General features: G+C 39.8%; 1 protein-coding gene across 1 annotated transcript in view; it reads right to left on the bottom strand.

Annotated features, from left to right (window-relative positions):
• Positions 1–10,498: 10,498 nt before the first annotated feature.
• Positions 10,499–14,704, bottom strand: part of runx1t1 (RUNX1 partner transcriptional co-repressor 1) — a 53,946-nt gene continuing 49,740 nt past the window's right edge. The window contains exons 9-11 of the mRNA XM_062435592.1: positions 14,242–14,310; positions 11,698–11,888; positions 10,499–10,819 (exon numbers count right to left, since the gene is read on the bottom strand). Coding sequence (XP_062291576.1) covers positions 10,499–10,819; positions 11,698–11,888; positions 14,242–14,310 — 581 coding nt within the window. The remainder of the gene's footprint in view (positions 10,820–11,697; positions 11,889–14,241; positions 14,311–14,704) is intronic.

The raw sequence follows: 14,704 nt of genomic DNA, 5'->3' as shown, positions 1-14,704 counted from the left end.
GGCTACTTTACTAATAACCTATTCCTTATCAGTCACTGTGCACCTCTGCCTGTGATCAAAGAGCCAATTAATGGAGCGGGGAAAGGTGAAGCATTCAAATAATGGAGACAGCTGTTTTTCTCTGTTTGAGAAAATCCATTTTGTATTGTTATCGGCTCCAAGCAGCTCCCCCCCGACCAGCGCTTAATTCAAGTTGCTGTCTGCTTCTGCCTGGCTTGATAAGAGAGAGTGAGAAAAGACAGGGGAAGAAAGAGGGAGATGGGGGCGAGAAGAAAAGAGACCTGGTCACAATGAACTTTATGTAGAAGAATGTGGCAGGAATATCACAGCAGTCCAACTCATCCCTAAGCTTTATCAACTCCAATATGGTTCAACACAGAGATAAAGATGTGTGTGTGTGTGTGTGTGGGGGTTCATAAAAAGGCAGACCGTCCAGAGCTGACAAGCTGTTTTATGGCTTCACTGTCATTCATTGTAAAAGGGGGCAGCTGATTGCAGTTCTTTGAGATCTAACACAATCTTGTCAGGCAAAAACCTGAGATTAGTTAGGAGGTTAATTGTACTGGTGTTGGTGCAGCTGTAACCCACTTGACAGGTAAGTACACACTAGGTTCGCAGGGCAAAGTAATAAGAAGAGATTGGACACCGCAATGAGTAAAAGGAACACAGGTAAATTTAAGCAAAACACTGTATTAAACATACATAGAAAATAAACAGTTTACATACACTGTCGGCAGTTACTTTTGTTCTTGTTTGAAATGTCTTTTTTAACTGGGTGCACCCTAAATAAAATAAAATGTTTTCCCCAAAAGAAATAGTTCAATGCGATTGTTCTTGGAAGTCCTTCCCCACAACCCTACCACTCTGGCAGGACAGAGAATGAAGAATGGAAAGGTTCCTCCTCAATCCAAATGCTCACACGGGTAGCTCGCCATCCCCCTCGTCAGGGAGAGAATCACTCCAAATCCACGGTCCAGGATCTCAGGGTATCCAAAAAACCCAGCCTGTATAACATAACAGGGCTGATATAAATCTATTCAACCTTTCTTAACTGTACAGTTTAATTTTATCAATATCAATGTATAATGCAACTTTTCACTGTTAACTTGTTAAAAGATAACTGCTGCATCGCAATATTAACACATGAAATGTCCACTTCACTGTTTTGTAGTGAAAACCATTAATATAAAACCACTCACAGTTCACCATTAAATGCTCAGATTACTGATACCTCGTACCTATACACACCACAGCACAGTAATATACAGAATATATAGCTTCATAACCCATGAAACTCAGCTAAATGATGTCTTTCTCTGTTCATACAATGTAAATAACATGCACACATACTCATTTTACACACATATTCCCGTTTTCCTTTACTATCATTAGAAAAATACCACAACACTGTGACTTTATGTTCCCGCTCGGTAGCTAACCCACCACGAGGCTAAGCTAATTCACAGAGCTATTTACTAATACAGATAGTACTCACCGGGACAATAAAATAATAAAACAAACACAAGATGTTCCCAGGGTCGCTTCAGTGGTTCACCGGATTTTTCTCTGTTTACACAGTTCCTCCTTTTAACAATATAAAGTGTATTTTTTAAAGTTTCATCACTCCAAAACCTCTGTGTCTCAATTATCGTCTTGCTGCTCTCTGTGTATTTTTCACACACTACCGCAGCGTCTCTAACGTGAAGGAGGCGGGACATACGTTGCCTTAACCAATAGCAACTCAGCTAAACTGAAATGAACCAATGAAATCAATTTTAAAAGTTTTTCTTCACAGGACCACCTACTGAATCAAAAAGACCTCTGAGATCAAATGAAATGATCAATGAAATGAAGAATAAAATAAAGAATGTAGTTATGAATTAAATAATAAATGTATAAATTAAATAAAAATAATTCTCAGTGAAAGAACATATTTCTAACATATTTCTCATATTTGTAACACTTTCTTCCAACATATTTAGTAACAGTTGGGTTTCTTTTTCCAACAGGTTACACAGCATATAAATAGCCCCATCAAATGTTCATATATGAACAGCTTTGTTGTAATGTACTGTATATCACTTTCCTTAATTTAAACTGTTGGTGACATTTAGGGTAAGGTTGTTGCACTAACCAGAGTCTTTCATATGTCTAGGATTCTACTTGGATATACAGTAGCCTATCTCACATATTGGAGTCAGTGATGTTGAATCAAGCTCATAGGACATGGTTTTACAATCCATTATTATAATCAGCAATTATTCTATGAGTGGGGGTAGGGGTAAACGCTTCACTGGGTCATCAGGTGGGCACCCTCCTTCCTTGGTGTTTTCGTTGATAGGCAGCAACAGAACTAAGATCAGTTTGAGTCTGGGTTTCTTCTGTCAAGGACTAAGCCCTGTTTATATGGTCTGTAAATCCTAATCAACAGCAACAGAACATCAGGAGGTTCAGACGAGTCCAGGTTTCTTCTGTCACTGAGTCCTACTCATGCAAACTATAAATCATAACTAGCAGCAACAGGAATTGAGGAGGATCAGGTGATTAGGGGCTTATCTGATTCTGATATTAGTGAGTTAGTCAATTAGTCATGCATCTCCAGGAAACATATTCATGAAAAGATAATCACCTGTATCTGTTATTATTGTGCTCACCAGTCCAATATACTGTATATTCAGGCCACTGTTCTGTGGAAAGCCCTCTCCGAGATGGACATGATATTATAGAAACTAATGCATATGACTTTAAATAGCCAATCAGACAGAGTCAGAAAGTGTAAATACTTTCTGAAAGGTGTTACCATGCCACAACTTTTGTATTTGTAATTCACGAGTTACCCTAAATATCATCTCCCACCCATCAACATCAACATTTATGTCATAATTAGAACTGGGAAATACTGATATTCTGATATCTGAAAAGTACCTGAAAAAGCTAACATATATGTCATTAAGTCAGTTATTCAAGTTAATAAACACAAATGTAATAGATATAGTGCTACGTTGTCAATGTACTTAATTTTTAACGCTCCCACAATCAACCCTGCAATCATACAACAACCTTAATTTGATAAATTATGTTAATGCTCTCGTGTTCAAAACACGGGCATCTTCCTGACTGCTACCTACTACTTACATGACTGATCTGTTTTTTATTATCTTGTGAGTGTGACTTATTTATGAAAATGTTTTCATTTAGTATTTTTACATCTGTTTGGCAGGCTCACTTTTAACATTTTCCAAAATGGACCTTATCTTATAAATACGGCAAATAATCAGTGCGTATATTGTCTTTTCTGTTAGGATCTGTTCTGTGGACAGTATGTGACAGGATGAGAGAAACAGGTTGTCTGTCACGGGAAATCAAGGAGTCATGGGAAAGAGAGAGCAGACATGCATTTGAAGTCCAGTTATTCTGTTACAATATCACTGATTATAAGTCCCTCTGTAAGTACTGATGGATTTTATGGGTGGTGGTTGAACTTGGGAGTTGAGGTTCTATTACATCTCTTCTAAGTAAAAGCAATTCACATAGCAGTTCTTCTTTCGACTGTTCCCGTTATGGGTCACCACAATGAATCATCCGTTTCCATCTCTTCCTGTCCTCTGTGTCTTCCTCTGTTGCACCAACCACCTGCATGTATTCCCTCCCCATATCCATAAACCTTCTCTTTGGCCTTATTCTTTTCAGCTCCATCTTTAGTATCCTTCTCCCTATAACTAGCATCTCTCCTTTGCACATGTCCATACTATGTCAATCTCGCCTCGCTCACTTTGTCTCCATACCGTCCAACCTGAGCTAATATACTTTATATAATCTAAAATACTAATCCTGTCCATCCTTGTCACTTGCAATGGGAATCTTAGCATCTGCAACTCTGCCACTTCCGACTCTGCCTCCTGTCTTTTCGTCAGTGCCACTGCCTCCAAACCATACAACATAGCTGGTCTCACTACCCGCTTGTAAACCTTTACTTTCACTCTTGCTGGTACTTTTTTTTGTTACTTTGATCAGTTGACCCCAAGTTTTAAACTCATTCACCATCCACCTACCTCTACCACTTGCATCCTCACCATTCCGCTGTCCTCCTTCTCATTAAGGCACATTTATTCCATCTTGCTCTTGCTGACTTTCATTCCTCTTCACTCAAGTGCATGCCTCCATCTCTTCAGGTTCTCTTCAATCTACTCTCACTAAAGATCACAATATCATCAGCGAACATCATAGTCCATGGAGACTCCACCACCACTCATACATATTCCTCTGCCACTCCTAATTTACTCATACAATACCATACCTTCTCTCTCTTTCCCATAACATTATGCTGTGGGTGAGGGACTCCACTGCCTCCTTTCCTAAACATCTCCATGCTTCCATAGCTATGACATCTGGACCAGGTGCCTTTCCACTCTTCATCCTCTTCATTTCCTCACTTCATCCTTGCTAGTCCACTACACTCCCTGTTTCACTATCCCAGCATCACCCAACCTACCCTGTCTTTCATTTTCTTCACTCATTAACCCCTCAAAGTCCACCTACCCAACACATTATCCTCGCTAGTCAACACATTTCCATCTCTATTTGTCACCACCCTATCCTTCCCAGCTCAGTCCCTCTGTCCTGCTACTTGGTACAAATCTGTTTCTTCTTCCTTAGTGTCCAACCTCTCATACAAATTGCCATACACCTTTTCCTTTGCCTTCATCACCTCTGCCTTAGCCACTAACAAGTCACTGTCTTCCTTCCTCTGCTCAGATTCTTCTTTGCTGTCTCTGTCTCCACTTCTGCAGTAGTTAGCACCTCTTCACTACTATCCAGCATCTGTTTTCCTCCCTGAACTCCACACAACAATAATCTTTCTTTAACTTTCACCATTTGATCCTTGGCTCTGCCTTCACTCTCCTCCTCTTCTTGGTCTCCAACATCAACCTACAGACCACCAACGGATGTTGCCTAGCTACACTCTCCCCTGCCACTACATTGCAGTCTCGAGTATCCTTTCACATTGCACCTTCTGCATAATAAATAGTCCACTTGTGTGTACCTTCCTCTACTTTTATGTCACTTTGTGCTCCTCCCTATTCTTGAAATACATATTCACCACAGTCATTTCCCTCCTTTTCACAAAATTCAATCCACTTTTTTCTCCTTGACACCATACCTACCCATCACCTCGTCATCACCTCTGTTGCTTTCACCAACATGCCCTAGTCACCACTCTCTCCTCCTTGGGAACATTCTCCACCACTTCATCCAACTCACTTCAGAAATCTTCTTTATCTAACATCTCACACCCAACATGTGGGGCACATGTGCTGACAACATTCCTCATCAACACCTTCAATTTCCAGCTTCATACTTAGTACTCTGTCTGATACTCTTCACCTCCAAAACATTCTTGACATACTATTCCTTCAGTATTACTCTTACCCCATTTCTTCTCCCATCCACACCATGGTAGAACATTTTGAACCTACCTCTGATGCTCCTGGCCTTACTCTCCTTCCACCTGGTCTCCTCCTCCCAGTATATTTATCTTTCATCTCTCCATCACATCAGCCAGCTCTCTCCCTTCGCCAGTCGTAGTGCCAACATTCAAAATTCGGACTATCATCTCCACACTTCTACCCTGCCTCCTCTGCTGCTTCCTTTGCACATGCCTTCCTTTTCTCCTTCTCCTTCCCCCAGAAGGTCCTAGGTTTTACGTTGGATAACCTTCTTGATGCAACCCTCCCCAAATATCTAGGCTTTGGACCAGCACTAAAAATGCATTGGCTTGTGCACCCCTAGTGGCTGGTTTCACATATCCTACGTCTATGTGACCCTCATTAAAAAAAAAAGTGAGGTCCAAAACGTGGAAAGAGAAGGAATAGCCAAAAATATGGAAAAATGAAAGATCTGTGTATGTACTTAGCAGTCATAATTTAGGTTTCACTTATACAGCCTTCATCAGCATCAACTGATTTTCCACTTCTTACTGTCTGGATGTTCACTCTACTAGGGGAACATCTGGCACATGTGTGTACAGTATCTATATGTTGCATTAGCTAATGGGGTAGACAGGAGTGGGTGGGAAGTTCTGAAAAAACAGCAGACGCAGATATACACTGGATTCCTCCTGAACCTCTTTCATTTCTTGGAACAACTTCAACTTTATAATTAGACCCGTGACAACTTAAATCCATCTTTACACCCTACCTTCTAAGGCAACAGCTCAGTTTTTTAACACTGGTCCAACACCTCATCTGATCCTTCTCTTTTAGAGTATATATCTAGATTAAGCCACAAGGACATGGATGTTAATGTTGGCTTGGTAAGATTGGTAACAGTATCCAAATCTGTTACCAATCTTGGATACTGCTGCTGTAATGAAAGAACATCAGTCTCAAGTCTCCGAGGCAGGTATTAACATATTTATTACACCGTAAAGAGAACAACAATACCAGAATTATACTGCAAAGTTTCACAGACTGACAGACCATAGTTTACAGCCCAAAAAAGAATTAAAAATAAAGAAATAAAAGAAATAAAATCAACAAGAAACCACAGTTCTGACATAGTAGACTGGAAAGCTCTCTAGAGGACACTGACTCTAAGCGATGGAAAGACCGCCCAGTGTCAGCCTACCACTAACCTGTGGTTTTCATGTCTCAATTAAGTATTGCACAACAACTTCAAATCATTTGAGCTCTTTTTTTCACAATAAATGTTCTCAAGAGAACGCAAAAAACCCTCCCACCCCCGAAGATCAACTCACTCCCCCAAATTAATGCTACGACCTTTGCTATTCACTGTTGGCCCCACATACCTCCCCAATGTTTCTTGATAAGTAGGAAATTGAAATAACATTTCCCCCTATTGTGAAAAACAGGCATGCCTAAATTCATAGCCTTAAGTGTTTTATTGTAGCTTTTTACAAGCTTTGCCTTTTGTATTTCCCCCCTTTTGAATTTATCCCAACTGACAAGTCGACAAGCACTTTAGCATGTCTTCACAACAGAGAAGAGAAGACAAGAAAAAGGTTGCGGGGGAACAGCGGAGAAAAAAGAGCAAGAGAGAAACAACATTTCTTATCTGTGACCTTAGCTTGTATTGTCGAAATAGGAATCGACAACACTTTAAAATGAGCACAATTTTTAAAATCTGTTCAAACAACTCTTGATGTACTCTAGAAACGCCACAGGCATAAAGGAACATAACAAAACTTTTTTTCAGTTTTTTTCTCATTTCTATTCATTTATGTTTCATTTATTTATGAGGTCTGCATTGTTACCAAGTAGTGATATGGTTTTGCAGCTGTATGAGCTTCGACTTTGGATTTTTTATTTTCCTGTTCTCTTGTGCCCATTTGGTTTCGACTAGACCAGTATCAGCGCCGTGACTGATGCTCTTATCGTGCTGTAAGAGGTAGAGTGAGACTTGTTTGCCACCGAGGAATTTGTAGCAAAACACACATAGAGGGAGAAGAAAGAAAAAAATAGAGCTTCTCAAAGAATTATTGAGCGATAATGTTTGTCTTAGTATTTTTTTTTCTTTTTTTAACCCAGGCTTGCCCTGATAATGATGAACACACACATTATTTGTTGTATACTTTCAAATACACTAAAAACAGCTTGGCTGTTTCTTCACAGCTTCTGAGGAGTTGCTAGTCGGGTGTCAGACACCTTTTTGGATTGTTTAACCCTATAGAGTCAAGAATGCAGGTGTGTTTTATTTAGACAAGAGGGATGAGGAAGTACAGAGGGAGCAAACTGCCCAGAACCTTTATGGGCCTCCACTTGTTCCTTGAGGTCAGAATTTGTAACGCGCTTCTGTGTAGCACCAAGGTGTTTGGGTGTTTGGGGTGAAGAGCCTTTGTGTGCGTCAGGGTAAGTGCTCTCTTACTGCGAATGAGAGGTTTGTTTGATTTACATTGAAGGTTTACAACAAAGCTGCAACTGATTATCTGTCCCAAAATTTTAAAGAAATGACATGCATTGATATAAATAAATATAAAACAACTGCAAAATGGCATTGGTGTGAAAGCCCAGTCTCACATTCACCTCTTCAAGAATCAAAAACTTAATTGCTTAAAGCTGAAATGGGCACTTAATCTGACATTTGTGTAACGAGAAAATGCGCAAACAAGAATAAAATCTTTTAAAATAGCTCAAACATTTCTTTGAAAATGATTACAGAAGTTATCAGGGTTCATGTCTCATTGGTTATTATTGCTCCAGTTCAAATGCAACACTGCTGTGAAATGTTTATGTTGAATTCACACCTTCTCATTTCACAATGCAAGATGAGTGCCACTGGTTTTGCTCTTTCCAGAACAGATTAAAATAAACAACTTTTATGACATTTAAATTGGTTTGTTCCATGAATGCGTGAACACACCTGCAGAAATAAATAACCAAATGTTTGTGAGAACAAACCTCTTTCGAAAATCGTTTAAATCAGGATTTTGGTCCTTGGTGTCAGTCTTTGGCTGTTTTTGGTGTTTTTTTTTTGTTTATCTCTTGTGTTAATACTGTATGTTACCTGGTGCTTTGCAGTGTTAAAGCTGTCAATCGTAGTCTACACCTCTGCATTTGGAAAGTTAGTTTGTTACAATATTTTCTTTTTTAAAGTTTTTTTTGGTTGTTTTTTGTTTTTTCTAAAAAATAACAAATATTTAACAAACGTTCAGTAATGTGCATGCACTGTCTGCAACTATTAAAAAAAATGTTATGGCCGTTTTTGCTAGCATGTTGAAAAAAAAAAGTATGTTGATTTGGTGATTTTACATTTTTCCAACCCCCCCACCACAAAAAATGTAAAAGATAATGCTATCACTAGATACAAAATGGTTGATGAATTATGGCTCTATACTGACAACACAAGTATGCTGAAAAGAAGCATGCCGAAATAACCTCTGTGACAGTGCAAATACATTTATGTATGTCCCTTGTACAAAACATTTAGGTTAGCATTCCGCGCAACATGCTAGTTCTCAGAAAAGATCTGGGTCGGACTCAAGTAGCAGCTCTGAGATATAGCTTGTGTCTTTTCTTGAGGACGAAGGGAAGTAAAACTTATAGAACTACAGGTGATCTACCACTTACACACAGAATAGAAAAGCAGCTTGGAAAAATGATAACACTTCTTTTTTTTATCTCTTTTTGCACCAGCTAGAGAGAGAGAGAGAGAGAGAGAGAGAGAGAGAGAGAGAGAGAGAGAGAGAGAGAGAAGGAGACAGGAAGAGAGAGGGAACGAGTTATGAAGGACTTAGAGTTGTGACTGGTCGAAGTACTACGCATTGTCACAATTGTCCAACACATATACAATAAATAACCATTGGTGACATCACAGGACAGAAGTCTTTAACACCATGACATCTACAGAAAAAGAATAAGAACATGAAGAAAGATGAAAATGTTTTTCAGAGTTGAGACAGGATGGGAACATCTGGGGCGCAGAATGAACTTCCTACTGAGTTCTCCATACTGTAGAGTTCAGCTCTGAGTGGCCCACCGGCTGCTGTCCTGGTGATTTCAGTCTCACCAGCGGGATGATGACTTCACTTCCTGTTTGATAGCTTCTGTGACCCACCAAGCAGGCATGTGCGAATAGTAGCCAGTACATCTTCCACATGTGCAGTGGGCAAAGTTTTGTATCTTGTCCAAGAATTCTTCCTTTTACATCCTTCGGGGAGATGGATTTGTATTTCCCAGCCCACTGACCTGGATATTATTACAAGTGAGAGGGAAATAACATTGGTTGAACAGCTGGCTCTGCTTGTAATCTGCTGCACATCTGCCCATTTCATGGCAGTCGGTCTGTGGGCCAGGTATTCAGTCCTTACCTCTCCCCTCTCCAGGCAGAAACTTGTTTATCTATCCATCCGTCAGTATCTCATATAGGGTATTTAAATCTGATATCTTTCTTTACAAAGAATATTGATGACGTCAGTCTTTCTGTTAGCTAGTTATATTCCCTTGGTATGCTGTTTGGTAAAATGTTTTCTTGAGGTTGACTAGTCTCATGTCCAAGGTACAGGAAGGAAATAAACATTAATTCTGGGATGGGAAATAAAAACATTTTAAAAAGGGGAGGTCAGATATACTTGTCTCGAGTTCACGGCTATCTCTGCTCAGTCTCTTTATATTTACAAGAAAAAATAGGCTAAGCTACAATGACAACAACATTAACAACAACAGGCACAACGACAAACAGACAACAAGAATAGCAAGTGTAACGATAAAAGGATGTCAATATTTAAATTCATTCATTCAAAACAAAGAATATCTTTGTGTTTCTTTAAAGTCATGGCAAGTCAATATGACCTGATTATGGACCTCCTCCTCCTCTTTCTATGACTACGCTGCAAGATAGACAGAAGCATTGCCATCTCTTTCTGTTAGCCACATTAGCTTAGTATCTTTGCAAGGCAATGTAGACAGTCATGCTGTTTGTGGGGTTGAGGGCTGGCTGTTACGCCCCGGAGGCCTTCGCCCTCATCCTCCGTGTTAGTCCCCTAGCGTGGTGTTCCATCCAGGGCAGAGGAGGATGGGGTGCTTGGGGTGGATGAGCGGGGGGTAGCAGCAGGCGGGGTAGCAGCCGGACTACCAGTCCCACTGCTCGGGGTGCAGGCGGAGGAGCTGATGGGAGCAGGGGTCTCTGACCCTGGGACGCCTCCCTGCTGCTGGTTGGCCTGTTGCTGCTGGGCCTGGAGGGTCTGACCGCAGACATGGTGGTGCTTCTCCCAGTCCTTATGCTGGCAGAAGGAGCCACAGTAGCGTGCCGTGTTGCAGCCGCTGCATGTCTCACTGGCTTTGCGGCCACAGTTCCAGCAGCTCTGACAGACAGAAAGCGATAAAGTTAAATTAATAACAAAGTTAAATAACGCAGCAGCAGGATTCACAATCAGATTGACAATTTGCCAGTTTAGCTGATGAACTTCTGATAATTGTTAAACTGTTAAACCTTTTATTTTATGTCTATTGACACAAAAGATAATCATGTATTTGATGACTGAATTAAACACAGAACTAATGTATCGAAAACAGCATGTAGATTAGCGATAGATATCAGTGCACCAGTCTGCACACTAACTGAACAAGTCTTTGCTTTTATAACTCTTAAGCTGAAAAGAGACAGATCAAAAACCCATCTTTCATTACACTCTGGGCTTCTTATATATCTTGGAAACCGCAGGGAGAGCATGTCAGGGAGGCTGCATATCTACAGGAAACAGGAGAACAAGGTTACAAACAGCTTTTGAAAGTTCTCCTCTGGGGTGTTTTTCTCTCATAAACACCACCTCTGCAATTAATGTCAGATGTGAGCCATATTTCCCTTTCACTTAACTGATTAAACACCAAGGTCTCCAATGGTGATTAGCAAATGGAAGCTCCTTCCCTTTATTCCACTCAGCTGAATTGGTAACACGTTTCTAAACATGGGGGCTACTATGTCGGGAAAAAAGGGAAGAAGGAAAGCACGGCTAATAGATACTTGATTGACCTGGCTTTGCTTTATTTTGCTCTCCCTCACACTATCTCCTGACTGTAATGTAACTTCTACTTACGGGACCACATTCTTTGAAAGAGAAGATCTTATCATCCTTCTAATTTGGTAATCACTAAAACAGCTGGCGCCAAAGGTAACGACAAAGAAAGGAAACAATGTCTTCACTACCAAACAATAAGAGGACGTGTGTTTCTATGCTCCTACCTCGCTGGAGTCCTCCTGTTGGTTGATTATGGAGAGCGCGTCCTCAGCTGCCTGCCGCTTAGCCTCGGCTACTGTACGCTCCATCTTGGCCCGTTCACTGCTGATCATCTCGTGAGCTTTACGCTCTGCTTCTGACACAGCTTTCTGCAGTTCTGACATGGCCTGTCGCTTCACCTCATTTACTGCCTCTTCTGGAAAGAGTGTGGAGACAGAGGAAGTCAAGCCTCCGGTACCTGCAATGTAGTTCACAATATGTTATCCTGGCTTTTGGGGGTTATTTTCATAAACAATACTGGTAAATTCCTTCATGTTTTCACTTTTTACTATATAGAGAAAATTTAGTTTTTCAATGTGGAATCTTTCTGTTTAATACAATGGGAAAGATGTCTCAGAAAACCCCCTATTATTTTTAAAACTACTATATCATACGCAGTTGCCATTCCAAACACTTTAAACTTTTATTTTCTGAAAAAAAAAAAAATAATAAATAAATTCATGTGACAACAGTGGAATCTAAGATTTTTTTCCCCAAAAAGATTTATTTTCACAAGCTAAGAAAACATTATTGAGAATTATTCCACATGGCAAAGAAAACAGACAGACATCACATCAAAATGTTGTAAAGATAGCATTATTGGTACATTAACACAAGATTCACAAGTTGCTTTCATTAAATTATTCAGGTGTTCAGGAAGAAAGATTTATCAGCCCATCATGTCTGTGAAACCCACTCTTTTGATAGTGACTGTGGCATGTTTAATTAGTAAGATCCTCTAGTCTAATGGGTCAATGTGTGATGTTTGAATTTTACAAAAGTTGAAATGATCTTATTTGAAGATGAGCAAACAAAACATATCTTTTCCTTTTCATTTAAAAAATATCTTCGAGACAACAGTGTGAGCCAATTAATCTCAGGTAATCACTCAGAAAATGTGCTTTTGAGATGTGTTATTTTACACTTGTTTTGTGGAATGAATAACCTTGCCGTGCGGGTGTTAAGCGGTGGAATTCCAACCGAACGTCAAAGCAAAAGGAGGGTTTTTTGTTTGCTCCCATCAAGCCTGTAACTTGACTAATTGTGTATGCAAATCAGGCAATTTATATTTAAATTATGCATTTCCATTGTGATCCCAGAGGCCCACGCGGTGAGGGGGAAGTGGGAAACCGGTAGGACACCGTGCAAGGTGCTTGAATATTTATCACCAACTGTAAACATTTTGCCCATTTCAAACAGATGTATTCACCGCCGCACTCCATTGTGTTAAAAATCCTATTTTGCAATCCTCCCTGGGTCACATTTAAATCAGTCTCTCCTCAGCCAGAATATATGCGACTGAAGTGAAAAGGATAGTGGAAATATGGCGAAGAATGCATAATAGCTGGCACTATGTATCCTACAGACAAAAGATAAATACATCTTTATGTTAGGAAAATATGCTTTATTTTATTTCATTTCCCTTGTACACATTACACTTATATTATAAATGTAAAATTGTGTTTTCAATGTCAGACAGAATTTGTGCATTCCTAAAGACAGAGACATACTCTCTCTGTTGTGATTGAGCTACATTTTTAAACCAGGGTGGTTTTGTCTTTAACCTACTGTGCTGTTGAAGTCATGGAAATCGCCCTGGTGCCATGTGATACATGCCTTGTGCATGGAATTGTGATTACACACCAAATGTCTCACATGGAAGATCGATCAAAGCTGGTGCGGGTAGGAGAATACTGGAGAGCAGGCAGTGTCCCGATGGTGATACTCAATTCAATTTAAATGCATATTACTTGTTCTGAGTATCTCACACATCATGCTTGGTCAAGCAAGGGGACCATTTCTTTTCTCCGAGGGGTTTAAAAAGCAGATATACTGTATCACTGACGGTGAATACAAAGTGGATTCCTCAAGCACTGAACCCTCAATGGAAAATTCTTTTGGTTTTCAGGGCAGCGATAATGGTGATAGTAGCTGTGCTAAATGAGTTTAAAAAATGTTGTTTGTGTACACAAAAAAATGTAATGGCAGCTAATAAAAACTGTTAAAGCAGCAAATTAGTTTCAGTACTTGATCTTAACTGGTTCTATGACAATTTTACTACAGTTTTGTCAAATGGAATAGCTGCAATGTAAGTCACTAAGGGGATTGCAAAAGAGCCGAAAGCAAAGAGATATCAAATGTTGCTACTGTACTTTTAACAGCAGAACCACTGAAGCAGCTGTAAAAGCTACTTATGTCCCTTACTTGACTGGTGCAATAAAATAATTTTACGATCTGACATCATATTTGGAGTGTGCACAGTGTTGTGCTGACACTCTTATTTTTTAAACTTCCTGCTGTATCAAATATGACACATTAATTCAAGTCTAAAAAAAAAGAGGGATGCAGACAGTAGACTACACTGGAATAAGAGGGAGAATGCGGTTTAAATGAGTGATTCATCAGGGTGAAAAAGACGTCTTAAAAAACTCTGGAGAGATCATGAAAATGTATGCGTGTGTGTGTGTGGGTGTGTGTGTGAAGATGGCAGGCATGGAGGTGCTGCTCACCAGCTTTCTTCCAGATCTCTTCTGGGACGTAGCCAGACACAGGCCGTTGCAGCAACTCCCTGTGAATTTCTGGGGAAACGCAAAGACAAAGCTTTAGCAGTCAGATAAATTAACTAATGTTTTGCATGTCAACATGTTGTATAAGCTGTTGGTTTCTCTGATGATTCTTCAAAATGGTTGAGGAAAATAAAGTAAAACATTCCATTTATTTGGCACTGATTCAAAAAATTAGTGATTTAACATGGCTTAGGTTTCCACATGTACAACAACAGGTCACCAGTTTAATTATAATAACATATATTTATTTCTACATGATGTGTAGAAAAAGGCAGTTATTGAAATTGGACTCCCCAAGGGGTTAATTCTTGGCCTCTTGCTGTAAGGTGCCACAAGAATTAACCCCTTGGGGAGTCCAATTTCAATAACTGCCTTTTTAGACTTTTTTTTAGACCTTTTTAGACAC

The sequence above is a fragment of the Scomber scombrus genome, chromosome 16 (assembly GCF_963691925.1).
Source record: "Scomber scombrus chromosome 16, fScoSco1.1, whole genome shotgun sequence".
NCBI classification, from domain to species: Eukaryota; Metazoa; Chordata; class Actinopteri; order Scombriformes; family Scombridae; genus Scomber; species Scomber scombrus.
This window is presented reverse-complemented; position numbering and strand designations above follow the sequence as displayed.